Below are 26,098 nucleotides of genomic sequence, written 5' to 3'. Positions count from 1 at the left end.
TTTCTCCAGCAAAAACAAAAATACAAAATTCTAGCCCCAAATTAAGTTAACATATTCTGAGTAATTGCATGATAATAAAGATATTCTGCATAGCTTTCATAATGTTCTTGTGTGCATACCCAATGTTTGAAACACAGTTAAGATCAATAACTTTTGGAGGGAGATGACTTTTGATTCAGAATAATAAGTTTCAATAAATACCCATACAGTTTTATTTTTATTTTATTTATTTCTCCCAGTTTTCCTTTTGGCATGACATTTCTAACTCTTAAATAGGCTGTAAATCCCTTGAAAACAGATTTTGATCTGGGAAGCTAAGTGGTGAAAAGTCATTTTGTCACAGGAGGAAGAAACCTTCTATCACAGCTTCTTGCTGAAATAAACTGGATGAGTCCCATTTATGAGGCATACCAGCTTGAGGCCCCCGATGCAACTACTCCTTTTTTTCCTTCTTCCCTGTTTTCGCAAACTTCCGGTAACAAAACAGACAACACTGTGTGGTGACAAATACAGCAGCTGCCACACAGGCCAGCAGGAACCCAATCACATCCAAAGAGTGGTACTGAAACCAGGTGAGGTCATGGGAGGCTGGCCTGAGGTGTTTGGCTCCTTTGTGGCGCATGACAAACTCTATCCAGAAGACTGCTCGATCCAAGGGCTTTATAGGCTGATCATGGTGAATTCTTGATAATCTCATAGCATTCTCTTTGTATCTAAAGCAGAAACATAAAGATACCGACATTGAAAGGAAGCTCATTTGCCTAACCGTATAATTCCCATGAAAGGTTTTTGAAAAGTGCCATACAAATGCTTCAAAATATATGTCATAGAGTTACAGAAGCAGTATGTTTTTTTATTTGGATCCGCACTGGAGATTTGGCATTTAAATTGGAATTTTCCCATCACCAACTATTCTAAGAAGTGAAAATGGAAGTGAAGTGAGGGTAGTTTGATCTTTTCTAACAGAGAAAATGCTATGGGCCCTTGTAATAGCTGTAAATGAGGTGGTGGGAATGCACTTGTACAATGATCTCATGAAGCAGCAAAGGGAATTGTGCCATGGTAAGTAAAATGCCACCTCACTGGTCCCTGTGTCTCCACTCTTCTACCCTCTACTCTTTATTTTCCATCATGTAGCCAGTCTGATTTTTGAAATCAATATCAGATCATGGCACTTCCCTGCTCAAAATTTCCATCTGGCTTCTCATTACCTTTAGAATAAAATCCAGCTATGGATTTTGGACTATCGGATCTTACAGATACAGCCCCCTGGCAACCTCTCCTTCTGTTGCTTTGTCCCTTGTATACTCTATTGTAGGTATAAAATCCTGCTAGGAGTTCACTGAAGTTGCCAAACATGTCCTCACTTAAGCACCTTTGCACTTTCTGTCCCCTCTGTCTTCTGCTGGACACTTCTCCCTGCAACACTCCAAAGCTGCTTCTACATCTTGATAGATGACCCAGCTCTGTGTTCCATCTCAGGCTTTTCTGGGCCACACTATCAAAGCACCCTTAGATATTTGGGATGTGTGTGAAACCTAGAATTTTAAAACACATTTTCCATAATAACATTTAAATATATAATATAAGAAAAATGCACATAGTCTTAACTGAATAGCTCATAAATTCAAAATTTGCTAGAATATAATTGTGAAGTGGACATAATAATATACCTACTACTTAGATATTGATATATATGGTGTCACATGCTACCCAGATTTATCCCATCTTCTCTGACCCTTTTAGTCATCATAGATAATTTTTATTATTTATGTATCAGAACACCAAGATAACACTCATTTCCTTTTGTCTTTTGTCTAACAGTTGTCGGTTAATTCTATTACTGTATAGTATTCCATAGTTTGGCAATACCACAGAGTATTTCTTCATTTAACAATCAGTGGACACTTGTGTTAACAATTTTTTGGCCATTATTACTCAAGCTGTCATAAAAATCTTGTGTATTTCTTTAGATTTGCAGGATTATACAGTTGTGTTTGTATAAATATGAAAGTGGAATTGCTGAGAAGAAGGTTATTTAGGGTTGTGATTTCTTTACTGACTGAATTATGTAGAAGTATATTGCTTAATTTCCAAAATTTAGAGATGTTTCCCTTATCTTTCTTTTTGACAATTTCTAAGTGAATTCCAGTAAGGCTGGACAATATACTGTTGATGATTTATATTTTCCAAATTTATTCTTGGCGTATAGCCCAGCATATGGTTAATTCCAATATCTATTCTATTCTTGAAATAATGTATTCTCTGTTGTGTTATATATTATGATGTATTTGTATGTCGGATAGGTTGTATCAAATTGAATCCTTTAAACATTTAGGAATTTAGTCATTCCATTATCTTTCCATCCATCCATCCTTCCTTTCTTCCTTTCTTCTTTCTTTCTTTTTTTGTCTTCTTTTCCTATGTTATTGAGAAAGATGTTTGAAAACTCAATATTATGACTGTAGAGCTGTGTATTTGTTTGTTCTTTGGTCTACGTCTGCTGCATTTTGATATTTTCATAGTAGGTGTCACCAGTTACTAATTTGTGTTGTTTTGACTGATCAGTCCATGTATCGTTATGATATATGTATCTTTATTTTTGTTAGTGATTCTGGAGTACCATGTCTGATAGTTGCGTAGGCACAATATCTTTCTAAATGGTTACTGCTAAAATTGATCATTTTCTACCTTTGTACTTAAAATCCTCTTCTACATTTCTGTTTGAACATGTCTTATAAACAGTATATAGTTTTTCAAATGCATTCTGACAAACTTTGTCTTTAAATTATGTAATCTAAGTTTAATGTATGTACTGGCATATTTATATTTTTACCTACTGTCTCATTCTCTATTTTCTGTTCTATTTCTCCAACCTGCCATATATTTCTTTTTCTTTCTTATCTATTTAAAGTATTTCATTAATTCATTGTTCTACTATTTTTTCTTGATAACACATTTTTCTCTATTTCTTTAGATGATGCCCTCCTAATATAATTTTATTTTTGGGTGGGTGACAATTTTTTAAAAATTTTTTATTTCTTTTCAGTGTAACAGTATTCATTGTTTTTGCACCACACCCAGTGTTCCATGCAATCCGTGCCCTCTCTAATACCCACCACCTGGTTCCTCCTAATATAATATTAATACTGATAATAGTAACAAATACTGAATTAGTGGTTGCTGTGCTAGGTACTACAAATACCCACACATTATTTTCCTGTGTAATATAGGAAATTTCTTTATTTGTCTTATCATCTTTAAAAAGTTTTCTATTTAAAGGACACCATCAAGAAAGTGAAAAATCAAGTCAACCAGAATGGAAGAAAACATTAACAAATCATCTATCTGTTAATGTGTTATATTCATAACACATAACAAATTATTTAATAAGGTGAGACAAATAATCAAATTTAAAAATTATCAAAGAATTGGAATAGACATTTCTCTAAAGAGGATATATGGATGGCAATTGGTATATGAAAAGATGCTTAATAACTTGGGCTCTAAGGGAAATTCTAATCAAGAGCACAAGGAGAGACCACTTCACACTCACTGGGATGTCTGTAATAAAACAGATGATAGGGGCACCTGGATGGCTCAGTGGGTTAAGCCTCTGCCTTCAGCTCAGGTCGTGATCTCCGGGTTCTGGGATCGAGCCCTGCCTGCTGAGCAGGGAGCCTGCTTACCCCCTTCTCTCTGCCTACCTCTAAGCCTACTTGTGATCTCAGTCTGTCAAATAAATAAATAAATAAATCTTAAAAAAACCCAAAACCAGATGATAACAAGTGTTGGTAATGATGTGGAGAACTTGGATCTCCCATACTCAGCTGGTGGAAATGTAAAATGGTGCATCTCATTTGGATATCAATTTGGCAGTTCCTTACAGAGTTAGCATATGATCAGCAATTCTACTAGAATTCCAAAAATTTCCTTTCATTTCCAAAAGAAGTGACAAATTTTGTTCACACAATAACATATGTAGTATTATTTATGAATCCTAAATGTGGAAATAACCAAAATGTTCATGAACTGGTGAATGAATAAATAGATTGTAATTTATCCATACCATCGAATATTATTCAGCAACGCAAAACTACCACATCAGTGAAACTCAAAACTCGAAACATGCCAAGTGAAAGAAGCCACATGCAAAAGGCCATAATTGTAAGATTCCATTTGTATGAAATATCCAGAATATAGCAATTAGTAGAGTCAGAAAGTAGATTGTTTACTTAAGGCAAGAAGTATGGGAAATGACTTCCAAGTCATATGCAATTCCTTTTTGGGTTAATGAAAATGTCCCATACTTAGATTATAGTCATGGCTTCATAATTCTGTAACATACTACATATGTTTGATTTTTGTACTTTAAATATTATGGTGCATAAATCACATATTATAAAATATATTAAAATAAAAATCAAAATTAATTCTTGGGCAAAAAGATTTATAGTTTTGGAAATTCTTGGTACTGAATTGAAAGTTATTTTACATAACTGCAAAGTCTTCATTCTTTCATTCTAGGAATTCTATCATATTTTTAAATATGTGTCCTTACAATTCCATATATAACTTTTGCATTTGCTCATATAGAAAATTGTTGCAGCCCATTAAATCAATGGGGTTGAAAAGCAACTTTGCAATAAATGTCTGGTTGAAAATAAAGGTAGGTTTAAGATCAGTTATACATATTAATATTTCAAAATTAGCTTCTTAAATATAGGATGAAATGCATAGTCATCATTGATAGAAGAGCCTATCTCTAAATACTATTAATGAAAAAAAATTATACTACTCACGAAGAATTATTAATGACCATCCTCAGTGCATTGAGCAAATCTGTGCTAGACAGTGTGTGGAAATCCAGACTGACAGCTACTCCCTTGGCCTTCATGTGAGCAAGGTTATCAGGTTGATCCGCAAACAAGGGAATGCCCACCATTGGAATCCCATGGTGGATTGCCTCATAGATGCCATTGGTTCCACCATGAGTTATAAAGGCTTTGGTTTTTGGATGACCTAGGATTGGATGAATCTCAGCACATTAGTAATTATAATTCCTAGAAAAAAAAGGAGAGTTTAGCAACATAAATCACATAGTACAATACATATGAAATAGCATTAAAATGTCTTTTAGATCCCAGAGCAAGAAGAGCAAAAATCTGCTGGAGAAGTCAATGAAAATTGATGTGGTAGTTGTAACTTGAAAAATGGTTACAAGATGGCTGAACAGACAGATTGAAAGGGAAAATTCTGAATAAAGAATAGCATGTGGAAAAAAAAAAAGAAAGACAAGAAAAGAAAAGGAGGTGGCATATTAGAACATATTCTCTTAAACAGTAAAGCCACTGAGTTTAACATGTAGAGTGTCAAGGCAACCATTCTCTATGTGGGGGACCGCCAAAGGGCAGAAATGTGGTGACCCTCCATCTTCCCCTGGGAGGATCAGCGTGGGTGCACACCCACAAGTCTGCAGTTTGGCACACACAGAACTGAAAACTGCTTATCTCTGAAGATTTGCTGAAGAGAAGGGGCTGTGATCTTTCAGCTCCAGGGCTGGAGACAGAGGGACATCCTCCAAAGAGGGACAGAGGGTCTTCAGCGAACAAAAGCCACAAAGAGCAATCAGAAAGCTTACACTGAGCCCAGCCCCTGGCAAGGTGTTGTGCAAATCTGTCCAGGCAAAGACACCTGAGAATCAGTGCAGCTGACCCTTCCCCTGGAAGACTTTCAGAAACAAGAGGGAACACCCAGTTTTTGGAGCACAGAGGACTATAAAACTCCAGCACTGGGAGAAAATAGTATATAGAATTTAGTTTTTTCTCAAGAGTCATTTAATTTTCAGTTTAAAATCTCTTGTTCTTTTCTTTTTTTCCTTTTCAACTGGTTTCTTACTTTATTTTTTTAAAAAATATTGTTTATATGTGTGTGTGAGAGAGAGAGAGAATGAGCAGGGGGGAATCGCAGAGGGAATGAGAGAGAGAAGCAGTTTCCATGCTGAGGAGGGAGCCAGATGCAGGGCTCGACCTCAAAACCTGGAGATCATGACCTGAGCCAAAGCCAATAGCTTAAGTGGCTGAGCCACCCAGGCATGCCGACTGGTTTCTTATTTTATCAATTCTTTGTTTTTAACTATTTTTTAACTTTCATTTTTAAATTTACATTTTATAGATTTATTTTTCATTTTTGGCTTCCTTTCACTGTTTCAATTTTATTTTTGTGTTTATATGAGTTTTGCTTTCTTTACAGTTTTGGGATTTAGTGTCTTCCAACAGACCAAAATACACCCAGAACCAAGTGGATCACCATGTTTTGTCCACCTGGGAGATTATAATCTATCTCCCTAACCTCCCCCCGCCTTTTTTTAAATTTTCTGAGCTCTTTGGATTTGTCTAGTGTGTGTTTCATTTGATTCATGGTTGATCTTTTTTGCTTTGTTGTCTCATTCTTCCATTCTTTTTTGGGTAAAATGACTAGAAGGAGGAAGTCAACAACAAAAGAAAGAACCATAGGTGATACTCTCTGCCACAGATATAATCAAAATGGATAGAAGTAAAATGCCAGAGCTGGAATTCAAGATAATGATTATAAAGTCTAAGTTGGCTTGAAAAAGCATAAAACACACTAGAGAATCTCTTAGTGCAGAAATAAAATCTAATCAGGCTTAAATTAAAAATACTTTAACTGAGATGCTATCTAAAATGGATGCTCTTACAGCTAAGGTAAATGAGGCAGAAGAGAGAGTCAGTGACATAGAAGACAAGATGATGGAAAGGAAGGAAGGAAGCCAGAGAATAGCAAGAAAAACAACTAATGGACCCAGAGGGTGGGGGAGATTTGATAAATCAGTGATCCTATGAAGCAAAATAATATTAGAGTTTTTGGGGTCCTAGAGGAAGAGAAAGAGAGGTCCATGAGGCATATTTGAGCCAATCATGGCTGAGAATTTCCCTAATCTGAGGAAGGAAACAGGCATTCAAGTCCAGGAGGCACAGAGAACCCCCCTGAAAATCAACAAAAGTAGGTCAACACCTTGACACATAACAATGAGACTTGCAAATCTCAGCAACAAAAAGAAAATCCTGAAAGCAGCTTGGGACAAGAGGTCCATAACCTTCAAAAGTAGAGATATTAGACTCAGAGCAGACCTATCCACAGAGACCTGGCTTGCCAGAGAAGACTGGCATGTAATATTTAGTGTGCTAAATAAGAAAAATATGGAGCCAAGAATACTTTATCCAGCAAGGCTGTCATTCAAAATAGGGAGAGAAAAAGCTTCCAGGACAAACAAATTCAAAGAATTTCTGATCACTAAACCAGCTCTGAAAGTAATATTAAAGGAGATCCTTTAAGTGAAGAGAGAGTCCAAAAGTAACATAGACCAGAAAGGAACAGAGACAATCTATAGAACCAGTGACTTTACAGGTAATACAATAGCACTAAACTCATATCTTTCAATAGTTACTCTGAATGTAATGGGCTAAATGGACTAACTGAAAGACACAGGGTATCAGAGTACATAAAAAAAGCAAGACGCATCGATATGCTGTCTGCAAGAGACACATTCTAGACTCAAAGACACTTCCAGATTAAAAGTGAGGGGTAGAAAACCATTTTTCATGCTAATGGGCATCAAAAGAAAGCTGGGGTGGCAAATACTCATATCAGAAAAGTCAGATTTTAAACCAAAGTCTGTAGAAAGGGGTGAAGAGAGACACTATCTCATAATTAAAGGGTCTTTCCAATAAGAAGATCTAACAATTATAAATATGTATGCTTCTAACTTGGGAGCAGTGATTTATATAAATATATTAATAAACAAATTAAAGTAACACCTTGATAGTAATACAATAATAGGGAATTTCAATATTCCACTCACTGTAATGGACATCTAAGTGAAGATCAACAAGGAAACAAGGGCTTTGGATGACACAGAGGACCAGATGGACTTCACAGATATATACAAAGCATTCCATCTAAAGCAACAGGATACACATTCTTCTCAAGTACACATGGAATATTCTCCAGAGTAGATCACATACTGGGTCACATATTGTTTTTCAACCCATATCAAGAGCTTGGGATTACCCCCGGCATATTTTCAGAGCATGATGCTTTGAACTTGAACTCAATTACAAGAGGATGGTTGGAAGGAACTCAAACATTTGAAGGTAAAAGAGGATCTTCCTAAAGAATGAATGGGTCAACCAGGAAATAAAAGAAGAATTAAAAGTTTCATGGAAACCAATGAAAATGCAAACACAACTGTTCAAAACTTTTAGGATGCAGCAGACGGTCCTAAGAGGGAAGTACATAGCAATGCAAACCTTTTTCAAAAAAATTAGAAAGGTCTCAACTATACAAGTTAACTTTAAAACTAAAGAAGCTGGAGGAAGAACAGCAAATAAACCTTACACCAAGCAGAAGAAAAAATAATAACAATTAGGGCACAAATCAACGAAATAGAAACCAAAAGAGTAGAGCAGATCAATGAAACTAGAAGCTTGTTCTTTCAAAGAGTTAATTACATCAATAAATCCCTAGCCACATTATCAAAAAGAAAGAGAAAGGACCCAAATTAATAAAATCATGAATGAAAGAGGAGAGATCATGCTCAACACCAAGGACATACAAATAATTTTAAGTACATATTATGAGCAACTATATGCCAACAAATTAGGCAATCTAGAAGAAATGGCTGCATTTCTGGAAACGTATAACCTACTAAAACTGAAACAAGAAGAAATGGAAAATGTGAACACACTGATAACCAGGAAGGACACTGAAGTAGTAAGAAAAAAATCTCCCAACCAACAAGAGACGAGCCAATGGTTTCCCAGGGGAATTCTACCAGACATTTAAAGAAGAATAATACTTATTCTTCTAAAGCTGTTTCGAAAAATAGAAATGGAAGGAAAACTTCTGAACTCATTTTATGAGGCCAGCATTACCTTGATCTCCAAACCAAAGGCCCACCAAAAAGGAGAATTACAGAGCAATACACCTGATGAACATGGATGCAAAATTTCTCACCAAGATAGTAGCCAATAAGATCCAACAGTGCCTTAAAAGGATTATTCACCACAACGAAGTGAGATTTATTCCTCTGCTGCAAGGGTGGTATTACAGCAATGTAATACTGTACAATTACATGTACAGTAATACATGGTGTGATGTATTACACAAACCAATCAGTGTAATACATCACATTAATAAAAGAAAGGGCAAGAACAATATATGTCCCTCTCTATTGATGCAGAAAACCATTTGACAAAACACAGTATGTTTCTTGATTAAAACTCTCCACAGTGTAGGCATAGAGGAAACCTACCTCGATATCATAAAAGCCATCTATGAAAAGCCCACAGTGAATATCATTCTCAATGCGGGGAAAACAGAGCTTTTCCTCTAAGGTCAGGAATATGACAGGGATGCCCACTCTCACCATTTTTTGTTCAACATAGTACTGGAAGTCCTAGCCTCAGCATTCAGACAACAAAAAGAAATAAAATGCATTCAAATTGGCAAAGAAGTCAGACTCTCACTCTTTGCTGAAGACATGATACCTTATGTGGAAAACCCCAAACACTCTATCCCCAAATTGCTGGAACTGATGCACGAATTCAGCCACGTGGCAGGAAATAAAATCAATGCACAGAGATCAGTTGCATTTCTATACACTAACAATGAGAAGAAAGAGAAATTTTGGGGTCTATCCTATTTAAAATTGCACCCAAAACCACAAGATACATTGGAATAAACCTAACCAAAGAGGTAAGGGATCTGTACACTAAAAATTACAGAAGACTTGTGAAAGAACTTGAGGAGTACACAAAAAATATTCCATGCCCATGGATTGGAAGAGTAAATATTGTTAAAAAGTCTATGGTACCCAGAACAATCTACACATTCAGTGCAATCCTGACCAAAATACCATCAACAATTTTCAAAGAGCTGGTACAGATAATCCTAGAATTTGTATGGTTCCAGAAAAGACCCCAAATGTTGAAAAAGAAATGTTGAGAGAGGAATGTTGAAAGGAATGTTGAAAAAGAAAAGCAAAGTTGGTGGCATCACAATTCTGAACTTCAAGCTCTATTACAAAACTGTAATCATGAAGACAGCGTGGTATTGGCACAAAAACAGATACTTAGATCAATGGAAAAGAAGAGAGAACCCAAAAATGAACCCTCAACTTTATGGCCCACTAATCTTTGACAAAGCAGGAAAGAATATCCACTGAAAAAAAGGACAGTCTCTTCAATCGATTGTGCTAGGAAACTTGGACAGCCACATGTAGAAGAATGAAACTGGACTATTTCTTACACCATGCAGAAAGATAAACTCAAAATGGATGAAAGACCTAACTGTGAGATAGGAATCCACCCAAATTCTAGAGAACACAGGTAGCAACCTCTTCAACCTCAGCCACAGCACCTTCTTGCTAGACATGTCTCCAAAGACAAGGGAAACAAAGCAAAAATGAACTGTTGGGACTTCATCAAGATAAAACATTTCTGCCAGCAGAGGAAACAGTCAAAAAAACTAAAAGGCAACCTACAGAATGGGAGAAGATATTTGCAAATGACATATTAGATAAAGGGCTGATATCCAAGATCTATAAAGAACTTACCAAAATCAACACCCAAAAAACAAATAATCCACTCAAGAAATGGGCAGAAGACATGAACAGACATTTCTGCAAAGAAGACATAAAAATGGCCAACAGGCACATGAAAAAATGCTCAACATCCCTTGGCATCAGGGAAATACAAATCAAAATCACAGTGAGATACCACCTTACACCAGTCAGAATGGCTAAAATTAACAAGACAGGAGACAACAAATGTTGGTGAGGATGTGGAGAAAGGGGAACCCTCTTACACTGTTGGTGGGAATGCAAGCTGGTGCAGTCACTCTGGATAATATTATGGAGGTTCCTCAAGATGTTAAAAACAGAGCTACCTTATGACCCAGCAATTGCACTTCTAGGTATTTACCTCAAAGATAGAAATGTATTGATCTGAAGGAGCACTGCTATAAACCCCAGTGTTTATAGCAGCAATGTCCACAATAGCCAACCTGTAGAAAGAGCTGAGATATCCGTGGACAATGAGTGGATAAAGATAAGTGGTATATTTATTCAATGGAATATTACTTAGCCATCATAAATGTTGAATACTTACCATTTACATTGACATGGATGGAACTGGAGGGTATTATGCTGAATGAAATAAGTCGGTCAGAGAAAGACAATAATCTTTTGCTTTCACCCATATGTGGAATATAAGAAACAGCACAGAGGATCATAGGGGAAGAGGGAAAACCGAATGGAAAGAAATCATACAGGGAGACAAACTGATGGTTTGCTATAGTTTGCCCCTATAGGGAGCAAACCAAGGGTTGCTGGAGGGGAGGTGGATGGGGATGGGGTAATTAGGTGATGGACATTAGGGAGGACACTTGATGTGGTAAGCACTGGGTGTTACATGCAATTGGTAAATTATTGAACAGTACAACTGGAATGAATGATGCACTCTATGTTGGCTATTTGCATTTAAATTAAAATTAGAAAATTACTCTTGAGAAGTAATTACACCTGAAGTAAGGATACTTTGATTCTGGTCATAAGGAACGTGACTGTGTATGTATAATAACATCCTGTATCTGATCTTTTTCCCCCCTATCACGGCAAAATAAATGTAATGAAGTTAAGTTTTGTTTTTGAATTTTTCAATAATGAAAGTTCAATCAATTTGCTTCTTGGGAACTCTTATCATTTTGTTTAGCATTGCGTTTAATTCAATGTTTTCCAGATTCTTACCGAGAAGGTCATTCTGGGGGATCCACTCATACAGCCGAGTATTTGGCCCTAACTTGTCTGGTTTCTTGCCAGCAAATCTCCATAGAACCTGTTAAAGAAAATCCCTTATTTCATGAGTTGAAACTTTGAAGTTATAGCATGTTCGAATTTTAAAGAAATTAAGAGATAATCTAGCTAGACCCCTTTCACTAACTGATAAATAATAGGATGTGAGGGCGATCTGGCTGCGACATCTGTCACCCCATTGAACGCCAGGGTTGATTCGGCTGATCTGGCTGGCTAGGCGGGTGTCCCCTTCCTCCCTCACCGCTCCATGTGCGTCCCTCCCGAAGCTGCGCGCTCGGTCGAAGAGGACGACCTTCCCCGATAGAGGAGAGGACCGTTCTTCGGTCAAGGGTATATGAGTAGCTGCGCTCCCTTGCTAGAACCTCCAAACAAGCTCTCAAAGACAAAAATATTATAAATGAGACTACCAAAATGCTGGTATAGTAAAATACCCACATTTTTTACTTATTTTTACATTCAATCAAGTATGAATGTAATCATGATGTTTCACACATAGAGATTAGACAAATGAGATTAGTGACAAATATAAGTAAGAAATTTTTAGGCAGTTATAATTCTAGTGCAAACAAATTGGAAATTACTAAGTTCTACACATTCGCTTTGTTTTATCTATTGTAACCGCTATCAACTTCCAACGTAATATTACCTATTTCTTTCTTTTAAAATGTTACAGGAGGGAGTTCAAGTATATCCACGTGTTCCATATGTTATTTTATTAGAGTTTTACATCTTTTGATATACAAAAAAGCTAAGTATGCAATCTGTTGTTTGTGAGAAATAAATATTTCTGCTTACCAGTAATTTATTAATATAAATAACTTCTCTTAGTACCTATAATTTCTTTTACATTACTAATTATTAGGCACTTCCTCCAAGAAAACGGTAATTATTTACATGAATCCAGATTATTATTACTATTTCTTGGTTTGGAAATTCTTTAAATGTTACAAAGAAGAGCCTATTGGAACTTCAGAAATAAAAGTGCAGCTGTTGAAAAACATCCAAAACTGTGATGATGCTACATTTTATTTAACTGATTCTTAACACTTCAGTGATGCACTATAAAACATTGATAGCTTGGATTAATATGAGTTCTATACCCAAACAATTTGCATTCCCAGTACCAAAATAGATTGATTTCAGAATTCCCCAGCAATCTGCATAAACTGGATGATGGTTTACATTGGTTAACATATATTTGTTATGCGAATGTTCAAGTAACCTTAGATATTAAGTGAACATTAGCATAAAGAGAAACTATATCAGTAAACCAAAAAGTAGTTCACAAATACCCAAATACTCCAGGTGTTTTCTATATATCAGAAAATAATTTATTACTATATTTTACATAGAAACAGGCATCTGAAACTTTCCCTTCCTAGGCTTGTTTCTGGTTAACTTCTTAATATATTTCCATTTCCTTCCATAATCAGGTGGAGTTACTATTCTGGCAAGTTAAAGTCCTTTTGGAACCACTATTACTAAGCACAGGGTCACCTTGAAGGGGTGGACTCATCTCCTCCCTTTTCATTTATTTTACTCTTTTACTCTTAAGAAGGTCCACTCCACCAGTCAGTTTTTCTCTTTCCCTGAATCACTTAGGCTGGACAATTGCCAAACATAGCTTGGTGAGCCCTGGGCATCCTTTCTCTGAAGAGCATACTGAGTTGGCTTTTCTCAAAAAGCTAGTGGAAGGAAAAGAAACCTGGATTATCCAGCAAGCATAAACTGCATGAAGCTTTTCAGACATTTATCAGTTCCTGCTTAACATAACTGTTGAAATTTAACTCCTTTCAGAGAACATCTATGTGTTTTTCAGTGCCCTTGGAAATCCTGTAAGGAAAAGGAGTGAATGACAGGACAGAATTTGGTGATTTCTATATCTGCCCATGATACATTATAATAGCAAATGTTACACTGTATCTCCTAAATATATACCTTCTAAATATATTTCTTTCTGATCTCAATGTTAATGCCAAAGTTATTGTCAAAACACCTTCTGTACTACTTTACCATCTGCCATGTATATTTGCTCATATCTGAGATAAATTGGAGCTATCATCATGGTTTCCATGTCATGAAGGAAAGGGCAAACAAACTCTTTACACAGTTTAACAGACTCATTAAGTAGTTGTATAGAATTAAGTTACTTTATCTAACCTTTTGTGGAATCTGTGCAAGTGCTGATGCAATCACATTGGCTTTTTCCTCTGGCATGTTAGTGATCATAGATCCTAATGTAAACACCACAATACCATTTTCTCCAGAGCTCTGGACAAACTCTTCCATTGCCTGCAAAGAAAGAATTTGTTCCATTACAAAAGAGGAACACCACAGCAACCACTATTAAACAAATTTCTACAGGGGTGTCTGGGTGGCTTAATAAAGTTAATTAAGTTAAGTATCTGACTCTTGATTTTACCTCAGGTCATGATCTCAGGGTTGTAAGATTGAGCCCTGAGTCTGGCTCTACACTCAGTGGAGAATCTGCTGGGTCTTCAGTCTCTCCCTCTGCTCCCCTCCCCTATCCCCCAACTCTCTTTCAAATAAATAAATCTTAAAAAAAAATTCTTCAAACAGCAAAAGAGAGATACCAACTAGTATCAGGAGTTTCAGAGTAATGTCTGTTTTTGTCTTTAAATTGTGAAATACACAAAAAATTACCATTTTAACTATTCCTGGGCATGAAGTCAATAATGTCTGTATTTACACTACTGGGTAACAAATCACCAGAACTTTTTCATCTTGCTAAACTGAATTTCTGTGCCCATTATATAACAATTCCCCATTCCTTCCTTCACCATCTTTAGCAACCATCATTATACTTTGCATTTCTATGAATCTGACTAATCTGCATACCTCGTATCAGTGGAATCATACCATATCCATCTTTTTGTGATTGCCCCCTTTCACTTTCTGTAACATCCTGAAGCTTTTCCACCTTAGAGTATGTGTTCGACGTTTCTTCTGTTTTATGACTAATATTCCATAGTGTGTAAATACATTATATTTATGGATTTATCTGTTCTGGACAGTTGTGTTAGACTGAATAGAACTTTTGCTAGTTTTACCTCAGGTTTCAGACTTTGAGAAAGTTACCATACACACTTAAACATTTTGTAATCAAAATTGGTATTAGGTTAATCATCAAATAAGATCTTAGTTTCATCTTATTAGCAATAAAAAGGTGGACAACAAGATGTTGAAAAGACCATAAAATCATTTAGTAAGGGATGCTTGTTTTTCTTATGTCTCAAAGGTACAATATCAACTTAAAACACGTTACCTTATTGCTTTCTTTCATAAAGTATAATCTTATACATTAACAGAATTATTTTGCAATTTTATACTATGAATATTTTTCAGCTCTAAGTGGCTGAAATTATTTGGTTCTTATTAAATATGCAGAATTTGTGGTACTTGTTATGTACAAAATGCAGTTTTTTCTGTGCTCATTTTGTCAGTCAGCTATTATGTTCCCCCAAAGATCCTTTTTTTTTTTTAAGATTTTATTTATTTGTTTGTCAGAGGGAGAGAGCACAAGCAGGCAGAGTGACAGGCAGAGGCAGAGGGAGAAGCAGACTTCCCACTGAGCAAGGAGCCCAATGTGGGTGTCTATCCCAGGACGCTGGGATCATGGCCTGAGCAGAAGGCAGCCGCTTATCTGACTGAGCCACCCAGGCGTCCCTCCCCCAGTGTTCTTTACTGAGTTTTTGTCTAGCCTTGATATGTGGCAGAAAACACATGTTCTCATCATTTAAGCAAACCCATAAATGCTCTAAGATGTCAAGCCTTTGGATTTCAAATGAGGAATTGTGTAAATGTTGGAGTGACAGCAAGTGAACATTGGATTTGACTGCAGATATTGTTGGGACACACAAACATTGTTGAGGAATGATATTTCTAAGTAGAATACTAGTTAAATGCCTCAGAGCAAATAAAACAAAAGAGACAGGAATCACTAACCTTAGGCAGGGGGTTGGCAGGTTTACAGTGGAGTCCTCCAACAAACTCAAAATTTGGTAGGAGTGGGCGAGGATATTCAAAATCCCAGTAGGTTCGAATGAGCCATATTTGAGCCTTCCCCCTTAACTCAGATAATGTAGTGGGTCTTCCTGAAGGGGGAAAGAAGCAAAACAAACATCACATTAGTAAGAGAAAGGAGAAAAATCATATGATCATTTCCATATATGCAGAAAAAGCATTCGACAAGGTACACATCCATTCATGATAAAAACTCTCAACGATGTTGGTTTAGAGGGAACACACCTCAACAAAATAAAGGCCTTATACAGAAAACCCACAGTGAACATCATATTCAATGGGGAACAACTTAGAGCTTTACTCCGAAGTCAGGAAGAAGGCAAGAACGTCCACTCTTACAAGTTTTATTCAACGTAGTAGTATATGTTCTGGCTATTGCAATCAGACAACAAAAATAAAGAAAATCCACTATAATTGATAAGGAAAAAGCAAAACCTTGACAAGATATTATAGAAAACCCTAAAGAAAGAGTTTGTATCCAAAATATATAAAGAACTTATACAACTCAATACCCCAAAACAAATAATCCAATTTAAAAAAAGGATAGAAGTCATGAACACACATTTCTCCAAAGAAGGCATACACTTGGCCAACAGACACATGAAAAGATGCTCAACATCACTCATCATCAGGGAAATGCAAATCAAAACTCCGATGAGATATCACCTCACATCTTTCAGAATGGCTAAAATCAAAGCCACAAGAAACAAGTGTGGAGGTTTCTCAAAAAGTTAAAAATGGAAGTACCTTATGATTCAGCAATTGCACTACTAGGTATTTACCCAAAGCATACAAAAATACTTATTCAAAGGGATACATAAACATTGGGGTCAATGTATATGGCAGCATTATCTACAATAACCAAATTATGGAAACAGCTTAAGTGTTCATCAGCTGATGAATGACTAAAGAAGAAGTGGCATATTTATATAATGAATATTATTCAGCCATAAAAAAAGGAATGAGAGTTGGGGCACCCAGCTGGCTCAGTTGGTTTAGCATCCAACTCTTGGTTTTGGCTCACGTCCTGATCTAGTGGTCGTGGGATGGAGCTCCAAGTGGGGCTCTGTGCTCAGTGTGGAGTATACTTCAGATTCTATTTCTCTCTTTATCCCTCTCTCTCTCTCAAATAAAGAAATAAAATATTTTTTTAAAAAATGAAGTCTCACAATTTGCAATGACATGGATGTAGCTAGAGACTATTATGCTAAGTAAAATAAGTCAATTAGAGAAAGACAAATATCATATGATTTTACTTATATGTAGAATTTAAGAATCCAAACAAAAAAGCAAAAGACAAAAAGAGAGAGAGGGGCCACCAAAGAAAAAGACTCTTCACTATAAAGAACAAACTGTATTACTAGAGGCATTGTGGGTAAGTGGATGGGTTCAATAGGTGAAGACGGATTAAGGAGGACACTTTGGATGAGCACAGAGTGATGTACAAAATTGTTAAATAACTATATTGTACACCTGAAACTAATATAACACTCTGTTAACTATACCAGAATTAAAATGAAAATTAAAACTTGATGTCAGGATATAAAATCAATGCACAGAAGTCAGTTGCATTTTTATACACCACCAACAAGACAAAAGAAAGAGAAATTAAGGAGTTGATCCCATTTACACTTGCACCCAAAACCATAAGATACCTAGGAATAAACCTAACCAAAGATGCAAAGAATCTACACTCAGAAAACTATAAAGTACTCATGAAAGAAATTGAGGAAGACATAAAGAAATGGAAAAAATTCCCATGCTCATGGATTGTAAGAACAAATATTGTGAAAATGTCTATGATACCTAAAGTAATCTGCACATTTAATGCAACCCCTATCAAAATACCATCAATTTTTCCCCAAAGAAATGGAACAAATAATCCTAAAATCTTTATGAAACCAAAAAAGTCTCCAAATATCCAGAGAAATGTTGAAAAAGAAAGCCAAAGTTGGTGGCATCACAATTCTAGACTTCAAGCTCTATTTCAAAGCTGTCATCATCAAGACAGTATGGTACTGGCACAAAAACAGACACATAGATCAATGGAACAGAATAGAGAGCCCAGAAATAGACCCTCACCTCTATGGTCAACTAATCTTTAACAAAGCAGGAAAGAATGTCCAATGGAAAAAAGACAGTCTCTTCAACAAATGGTGTTGGGAAAATTGGACAGCCACATGCAGAAGAATGAAAATGGGTCATTTCCTTACACCACACACAAAAATAGACTCCAAATGGATGAAAGACCTCAATGTGAGAAAGGAATCCATCAAAATCCTTGAGGAGAACACAGGCAGCAACCTCTTTGACCTCAGCTGCAGCAACTTCTTCCTAGAAACATCACCAGAGGCAAGGGAAACAAGAGGGAAAATGAACTATTGGGAATTTATCAAGATCAAAAGCTTTTGCAGAGAGTTGAATGGATAAAGAAGATGTCGTGTATACACACACACACACACACACACACACACACACACACATATATATATATATATATATATATATATATATATATGCAATGGAATACTATCCAGCCATCAAAAGAATCGAAATCTTGCCATTTGCAATGACAGTATGGAACTAAAGGGTAGTATACCAAGCAAAATAAGTCAATCAGAGAAAGACAATAATCATGTGACCTCTCTGATATGAGGAATTTGAGAGAAAAGGTGGGGGTTTGGGGGAGTAGTGATGGAAAAAATGAAACAAGATGGAATCAGGAGGGAGAAAAACCATAAGAGACTCTTAATCTCATGAAACAAACCAAGGGATGCTGGTGGGTGGAGAGGTAGGGATAGGATGGCTGGGTTATGGATATTCGGGAGGGTATATGCTATGTTGAGTGCTGTGAAGTGTGTAAGACTGACAAGCCAGACCTGTAACCCTCTGGCAAATAATACATTATATGTTAATAAAAAATATTAAAACTTGGTAGAAAAATAAAAGTAAATAAATAAATAAGTAAAAAAACCCTACAACAAGCAACAGGTAGAGGAAATGAGAGTAATGTTTTGTGAATATACTAGGGTATTTTCTGAAATGAATTTGGAATAATTTATTGAAAAATGTTTAAAAGTATTTGTAGTTTGATAATAGAACACATATATGATACAAACATGTATAATGATGCAAATATATATTTACATACTTATATATGTTGTTCATATGTATATATGAAAGACAATGTGTAAGTCTCATTTTTAACATCACAGTAGTACATTCACAATCATAAACAATTATTAAATCTAAGCCACTATCAAATTAAACATACATTTATTTCCTTTGAAATGCTGCAAAAGTAACAGATGCAAATGTAAACAATTATTTGAGCTCCTCAATCAATTAAACAATGGAAACACCTTCCTTAGAGTACTCAGTCTCATTTCTGTAATTTAGCAAGTTATTCCCTAGATCCTAGATTTTCCAAGAAAACTGTGAAGTTTTGAAAGTATGACTTGACTCCTTGTACTTATCATTGCCCTTAGTTCACATAAGGAGCATAATAATATCTGTGTATTAAATAATATTTGCAAATAACAGCTGGAGTATTTTCATCAAGTATGGAAATAGATATGTGCACTATTAATTTTGACTCATTTTTTCTTTAATGGAGTAACATAGTTTTCAAAAAATGTGAACTATTAATGTGTATGTGCACCCTTCAACAGGATTTTAGGCCTTTAAAGCATGATTTATAAGCCCTGGTGAAAGAATTTGTGATCATTAGAAACTTCTTATTGTAGGTTCCTGAGTCTGGGATAGAGCCAATATTTCTTCCAGTTCTGAAGGAATCTTTCAAGTAATATGACAAAACATTTTTATTTTTAAATTAAAAAAGGGAAACAAGTGGAAATAATATCCTCAATACTCTATAGACAGTTGTACGAGATGTGACTCCTCAATTAACATCTCTGCTTTCATCAAGATAGTGAAATTTCTAATGTCTTTTCTTAAAAAAGATTTTATCTATTTGATAGAGAGAGAGAGAGCAGAAGCAGGGGAAGAGACAGGCAGAGCAAGAGGGAGGAACAGGCTCCCTGCTGAGAGAGGCTCAATCCGAGGACCCTGAGATCATGACCTGAGCTGAAGACAGACGCTTAAACAACTGAGCCATCCAGGAACCCCTCTAATGTCTTTTTTTTAAAAAATGGGAAAAGTAAAGTAAAATGGATATGTAGGAAATAGGCACAGCAGAGAGGATTTTTAAGGCAGTGAAACTACTCTGATATAATAGTGGTGTATACATATCATTATAAATTTGCTAAAACCTATAGAATATACACCACCAAAAGTGAACTCCACTATAAATTATAGACTTTGGATGTATAATAATGTGTCAGTGTAGGTTCATCAGTTGTAACAAATGTACCACTCTGGTGGGGGATGCTGATAATGGGGAACCTTATGCATGTGTGGGGGCAAGGGTTATCTGGGAAATCTTGACTCCATATGCTGTCATTAAAATTATTCTAAAAAGTAAAGCATATCAAAAGTAATATTTTCAACTTGTATTTAATAAATAACAAAGGAAGTTTAAAACACTTTATCCAGAAAAAAGTAAAAAAAAAAAATTAAAGTATTACAAACACACAATGAATAGATATGTAACTGCTTCAAGAAATCCTTAGTGCTTTAATTTGTGGTTATTGAATTCCTGGAGTGTAATGTACTCAATAATGGATGACACAGTTGGAACTGGTCCTGTCATATAAGTCTTTACATAATATTTGTGAGATTGGAAGATCATTTTATATTATCCTTTCATCATTTCATTTACAAAGACAAATTCCTCTGACATAATACAAACTCACCTTCCTAGGCACTAGGAATTAAGACTTCATGCTACTAATTAGAAATATGACTTACCTAGTACTTCACTGTAAAACTGATCCCAACTCTTCTCATTAAATGTTTGGAACCAAAAGTCAAAATAAAGCACATATATCATATTTTTTACTCTCTCCATGAATGTCATTTGATCACTTAATTCTGACAAAATAATAGGCACATAGGATGGAGGGAAAGAAAGTCCTCCACTTTGCTTTTCAAATGCATAGCCAGGAGAGAAGCGAAGACTGTACACTAAAGGTATTTTAAGTAGCTCAGCCAGCAGCTCACCACAGGGTCCAATGGCATCTGCAAGAATGACATCAAACCTTGATTCTTGTAGTTTGGTCATGAGCTTCCTGTTCAAAACTGCACCCTCACAGAACTTTTGAATACAGTCAGAAAATTTCCACAAAATTTCTTGCATTTGTGAAAAATGTGTCCAAAATGTATCTCTTGGCGAGTTACATATCCACATATCGAGCATTTTTCTGATTAAATCCTTAAAATCATCTTTAAGTATGGATGCAGGGAAAATCTCATACTTGATAGCTGATGATTCATTCGGATTAACAAGAATGGAAGCTGAAGATGTCAGAACAGTCACTTCGTGACCTCTCTGGACAAGTTCATCGAGGATTGTCTTTATATTGATCCAGTGGCTATATTCTGTGGGCCACACTAGAACCTTTCCACAACTCCCAGAGCTGAAGTAACAACTCAGCTGTAGCAGCAGCAGAACGGAAATCCACTTCAAAGACATCCTGGTGGAATGCAATGCTTCTTTGCAAATTCTTGTTTCCTTGTCCCATTGCTTGTATATAAAGTCAAGGAGAAATCAATCAGTAAGTTAAAGTATAACTCTTACATTTCTAAGTAAACACATTATATGAATAGTCAGATTATTTGGATGGCATAAGGAAAAGGGCAAAGGCAGATGATTTCATTTGTATACACATGTGTTTAATATCTGTTTGATCCTTATAAGTTCTATCATCTGGCTAAGAGCCAATGACCTAACATGTGCAAGTTATCTGTCTTTTGTAATATATTTTGTAAGAACATTAGTGACAGTGGTGAGAGGTCACTGTCTGTAGTCCCATTAACAGAAAAATTAAAGTTATTCTACAGGTGAATATTATTTCTTGGATATGATGGTTCATGAGATTTTTGTTTTGTTTTGTTCATAAAAATTTGATTGACATATAATTCATATGCTATACAAGTGTCAGATTTTAAGTGTATAATTCAGTGTTTCATAGTATATTCACAGAATTGTGTAACCACCCTGATGATCAATTTTAGAGCACTTTTATCAGCCCAAATGGGAACTTTTACCCTCTAATGAAACTGCATTTTCTGCATCTCCCAGCTCTAGTCAACATTTTATCTACTTTTTGTTGTATTTATTGTCTGTTCTGTGTATTTCATACAAATGAAATTATACATCATATTGTCTTTTGTGACTGGCTCCCTTATTTAGCATAATTTCTTACATTAACAACTTGTTTTCTGAGTTTATTGAGATATCATTGATACAACATTGTGCATATTTAAGGTGTACAGCATGCTGACTTGCTTCACTTATATACTGTGAAAAGTTTGCACCACAGAATTATTTAACACATCCAACACCTCATGAATTTGTGTGTGTGTGTGTGTGTGTGGTGAGGGCTTTTTAAAAATCTTTTTTATTACTTTTTTTAAAAGCATAGTTAACACACAATGTTACATTAGTCTTAGGTTACAACATAGTGACTCAGCAAGTCTATCTGCTATGTTATTCTCACAAGTGTAGATTCCATTTGTCAGTACACAACTATTACAATAACTTTGACTATTTTCCTTATGTTATACCTTTTATCCTCCTGACATTCATTTAATAACTGGAAGCTTGTATCTCCCACTCTCCTTACCCATTTTGCTTTCCCTCTCTTGTTTTTTATTTTATTTTATTTTATTTATTTATTTGACAGAGATCACAAGCAGGCAGAGAGGTAGGCAGAGAGCAGAGGAAGCAGGCTCCCTGATGAGCAGAGAGCCTGATGCGGGGCTCGATCCGAGAACCCTGGGATCATGACCTGAGCCGAAGGCAGAGGCTTTAACCCACTGAGCCACCGAGGCCCCCCCACTTTTTTTTTTTAGCAACCGTCAGTTCTCTGTATTGATGAGTCTTTCTGCTTTTGTTCTTCTTCTTCTTTTTTTTTTTTTTTGGTTCCGTATATAAGTGGTATCATATGATATTTGTCTTTCTCCCTCTGACTTACTTCTCTTAGCATAATACTCTCACAGTCTGTCCATGTTATCACAAATGGTAAGTTAACATTATTTTTTTTTACACTGGAATGATATTGCATTGTCTACATATAATATATCTTCTTTATCCATTGATTTGTTAATGGACACTTGGGTTGCTTCCATATGCTGGCTATGGCAAATAATGCTACAGTAAACATAGGGTGCATATATCTTTTTGAATTAGTGTTTTTGTTTCCTTTAAGTAAATGCCCAGTAGTGGAATTACTGGATCATATGATTTTTTTTCTTTTTCTTTAGCTTTATTGTAGTAATACAATATATAAAACATAGCACATTAAAAGTATGTGGAGTTTTTTTATGTGCCCCCCCCCTTTATTTCTCCTCCTCCTTCTCTTCCTTCTTCTCCTCCTCCTTCCTCCTCTGAAGAAGGTTCCATGCCCAATGTGGGGCTTGAACTCATGACCCTGAGATCAAGAGCTGCATGCTTTACTGACTGAGCCAGCCAGGCATCCCTTCCTCTCTGTCTTCTTTGGGAAATGTCCATTCAGGTTCTTTTCCCATTTTTTAATGGGATTATTTCATTTCTTGGTGTTGCATTGTATAAGTTCTTTACGTAATTTGGATATTAACCCCTTATTGGATATGTCATTTGTGGATATCGTCTCTCATTCTGTTACTTGCTTATTTGGTTTGCTGATGCTTTTCTACCCTGTGCAAAACTTATTTTGGTGTAGTCCCAGTAGTTTATTTTTGCTTTTGTTTCCCTTGCTTGAGGAGGCATTTGAGAAGAATGTCACTGCAAACAATGTCAGAGAAATTGCTGCCTTTATTTCCTTTTAGGAGCTTTATGATTTCATGTCACACATTTAGGTCTTCAATCCATTTTGAGCTTATTTTTGTGTATGGTATAAGAAAGTGGTTCAGTTTTATTCTTTTACATGTATCTGTACAGTTTTTTTCAGCACCATTAATTTAAAGGACTGTCTTTTCCCAATCATATAGTCTTCATTACTTTTACATTAATTGACCATATAAGTGTGGGTTTCTATCTGACTATTCTGTTCCACTTATTTTTATTTCTGTTTTTGTGCCAGTACCATGCTAATTTAATTAGTATAGTTTGTAGTATATCTTAAAATCTTAAAATGTGGGATTGTGGTTAAGTCCAGCTTTTGTATTTCCCTGATGCCGAGTGACGTGGAGCATTTTCTCATGTGTCTGTTGGCCATCTGGATGTCTTCTTTGCAGAAATGTCTGTTCATGTCCTCTGCCCATTTCTTGATTGAATTCTTTGTTCTTTGGATGTTGAGTTTGCTAAGCTCTTTATAGATTTTGGATACTAGCCCTTTATCTGATATGTCGTTGCAAATATCTTCTCCCATTCTGTCAGTTGCTTTTTGGTTTTGTTGACTGTTTCCTTTGTTGTGCAAAAGCTTTTGATCTTGATGAAATCCCAATAGCTCATTTTTGCCCTTGCTTCCTTTGCCTTCGGAGACATTTCTAGTAAGAAGTTGCTGTGGCTAAGGTCGAAGAGGTTACTGCCCATGTTCTCCTCATGGATTTTGATGGATTTTTTTTTTAAGTTTTAATTATTTATTTACAAAGTTCTTACTAATACAACTGCTTTAAAAATCTATCAATAGAGTGATTTACTATTTAAAAATGGCAAATATGTGGTATAGAAAAAAATCTATATAGTCAGTTAAACTATTAAAGCAGATGACTGGAAATTGTTAAATGACAATTAAGTGTTTACAGTACTCCCTAAACAGATAGGAAATAAAAATAAAAAATTCATAGAAACTTGATTATTTTGTATTACTGACTATTAAAAAAAAACCTATTGTGAAAATTAACATCAGGTTTGAAAGATATTTTACAACAGCAAATAAATGTATTTTGATTTTACATTTAATTATGGGACCAAAATAAAAGGCAGACCATACAAATACCTATGTATTTTACTGCAGATTGGTAAAACTGATGTCAATTTTAGAATTATTTCATAAAATGTATAACAGTCTATACCACAATTTCCCCATGGTCTTACACTTACACCTTTCTCACATTGAGGTCCTTCATCCTTTTTGAGTCTATTTTTGTGTGTGGTGTAAGGAAATGGTCCAGTTTCATTCTTCTGCATGTGGCTATCCAATTTTCCCAACACCATTTGTTGAAGAGGCTGTCTTTTTTCCATTGGGCATTCTTTCCTGATTTGTCAAAGATTAGTTGTCCATGGAGTTGAGGATCTATTTCTGGACTCTCTATTCTGTTCCATTGATCTATGTGTCTGTTTTTGTGCCAGTACCATACTGTCTTGATGATGACAGCTTTGGAATAGAGCTTGAAGTCCAGAATTGTGATGCCACCAACTTTGGATTTCTTTTTCAAAATTCCTTTGGCTATTCAAGGTCTTTTCTGGTTCCATATAAATTTTAGGATTATTTGTTCCATTTCTTTGGGAAAAAAATGGATGGGATTTTGATAGGGATAGCATTAAATGTATAGATTGCTTTAGGTAGCATAGACAATTTCACAATAATTTTTCTTCCATCCTGGAGCATGGAACATTTTTCTATCTCTTTGTGTCTTCTTCAATTTCTTTCATGAGTACTTTATAGTTTTCTGAGTATAGATTCTTGGCCTCTTTGGTTAGGTTTATTCCTAGGTATCTTATGGTTTTGGGTGCATTTGTAAATGGTGTTGACTCCTTAATTTCTCTTTCTTCTGTCTTGTTGTTGGTATATAGAAATGCAACTGATTTCTCAGCAATGATTTTTATATCCTGACACTTTACTGAATTCCTGTACAAGTTCTAGCAGTTTTGGAGTGGAGTCTTTTGGGTTTTCCACATATAGTATCATATCATCTGCAAAGAGTGATAGTTTGACTTCTTCTTTGCCAATTTGGATGTCTTGAATTTCCTTTTGTTGTCTGATTGCTGAGTCTAGGACCTCTCGTACTATGTTGAATTGCAGTGGTGATAATGGACATCCCTGCTGTGTTCCTGACCTTAGCAGAAAACCTTTCAGTTTTTCTCCATTGAGAATGATATTTGTGGTGGGTTTTTCA

The 26,098-nt window shown here is 35.6% G+C and overlaps 1 protein-coding gene across 3 annotated transcripts; it reads right to left on the bottom strand.

Moving 5' to 3' along the window:
- Positions 1-257: 257 nt before the first annotated feature.
- LOC111148968 (UDP-glucuronosyltransferase 2B31-like) lies at positions 258-21,530 on the bottom strand. 3 transcript variants are annotated; one of them, XM_022505818.1, is made up of 6 exons: positions 20,807-21,530; positions 15,860-16,008; positions 14,054-14,185; positions 11,828-11,915; positions 4,803-5,022; positions 258-713 (listed from the first exon to the last, which is right to left on the bottom strand). In XM_022505818.1, exons 1-6 carry the CDS (start codon positions 21,528-21,530, stop codon positions 434-436), a joined length of 1,593 nt encoding a protein of 530 aa, XP_022361526.1. In that variant the 3' UTR covers positions 258-433. The 3 variants fall into 3 exon arrangements, with proteins under 3 accessions (XP_022361526.1, XP_022361528.1, XP_022361527.1); XM_022505820.1 differs by having other exon boundaries at positions 21,059-21,530; XM_022505819.1 differs by lacking the exon at positions 14,054-14,185.
- Positions 21,531-26,098: the final 4,568 nt, after the last annotated feature.

Source organism: Enhydra lutris, unplaced genomic scaffold (assembly GCF_002288905.1).
Source record: "Enhydra lutris kenyoni isolate GAN:26980312 unplaced genomic scaffold, ASM228890v2 scaffoldscaffold21, whole genome shotgun sequence".
Classification (NCBI taxonomy): domain Eukaryota; kingdom Metazoa; phylum Chordata; class Mammalia; order Carnivora; family Mustelidae; genus Enhydra; species Enhydra lutris.
Note: the sequence above shows the minus strand (reverse complement) of the source record. Positions and strands in the feature narration are given on the sequence as shown.

Excerpts from the sequence above, each read along its gene's own strand:
- LOC111148968 (XM_022505818.1), bottom strand. The coding sequence starts at position 21,530 with ATGTCTTTGAAGTGGATTTCCGTTCTGCTGCTGCTACAGCTGAGTTGT. Across the intron at positions 11,916-14,053 it reads TTGCACAGATTCCACAAAAG|GTTCTATGGAGATTTGCTGG; the intron begins GTTAGATAAAGT and ends TTTCTTTAACAG. Across the intron at positions 714-4,802 it reads ATGGTCATTAATAATTCTTC|ATACAAAGAGAATGCTATGA; the intron begins GTGAGTAGTATA and ends TTTCTGCTTTAG.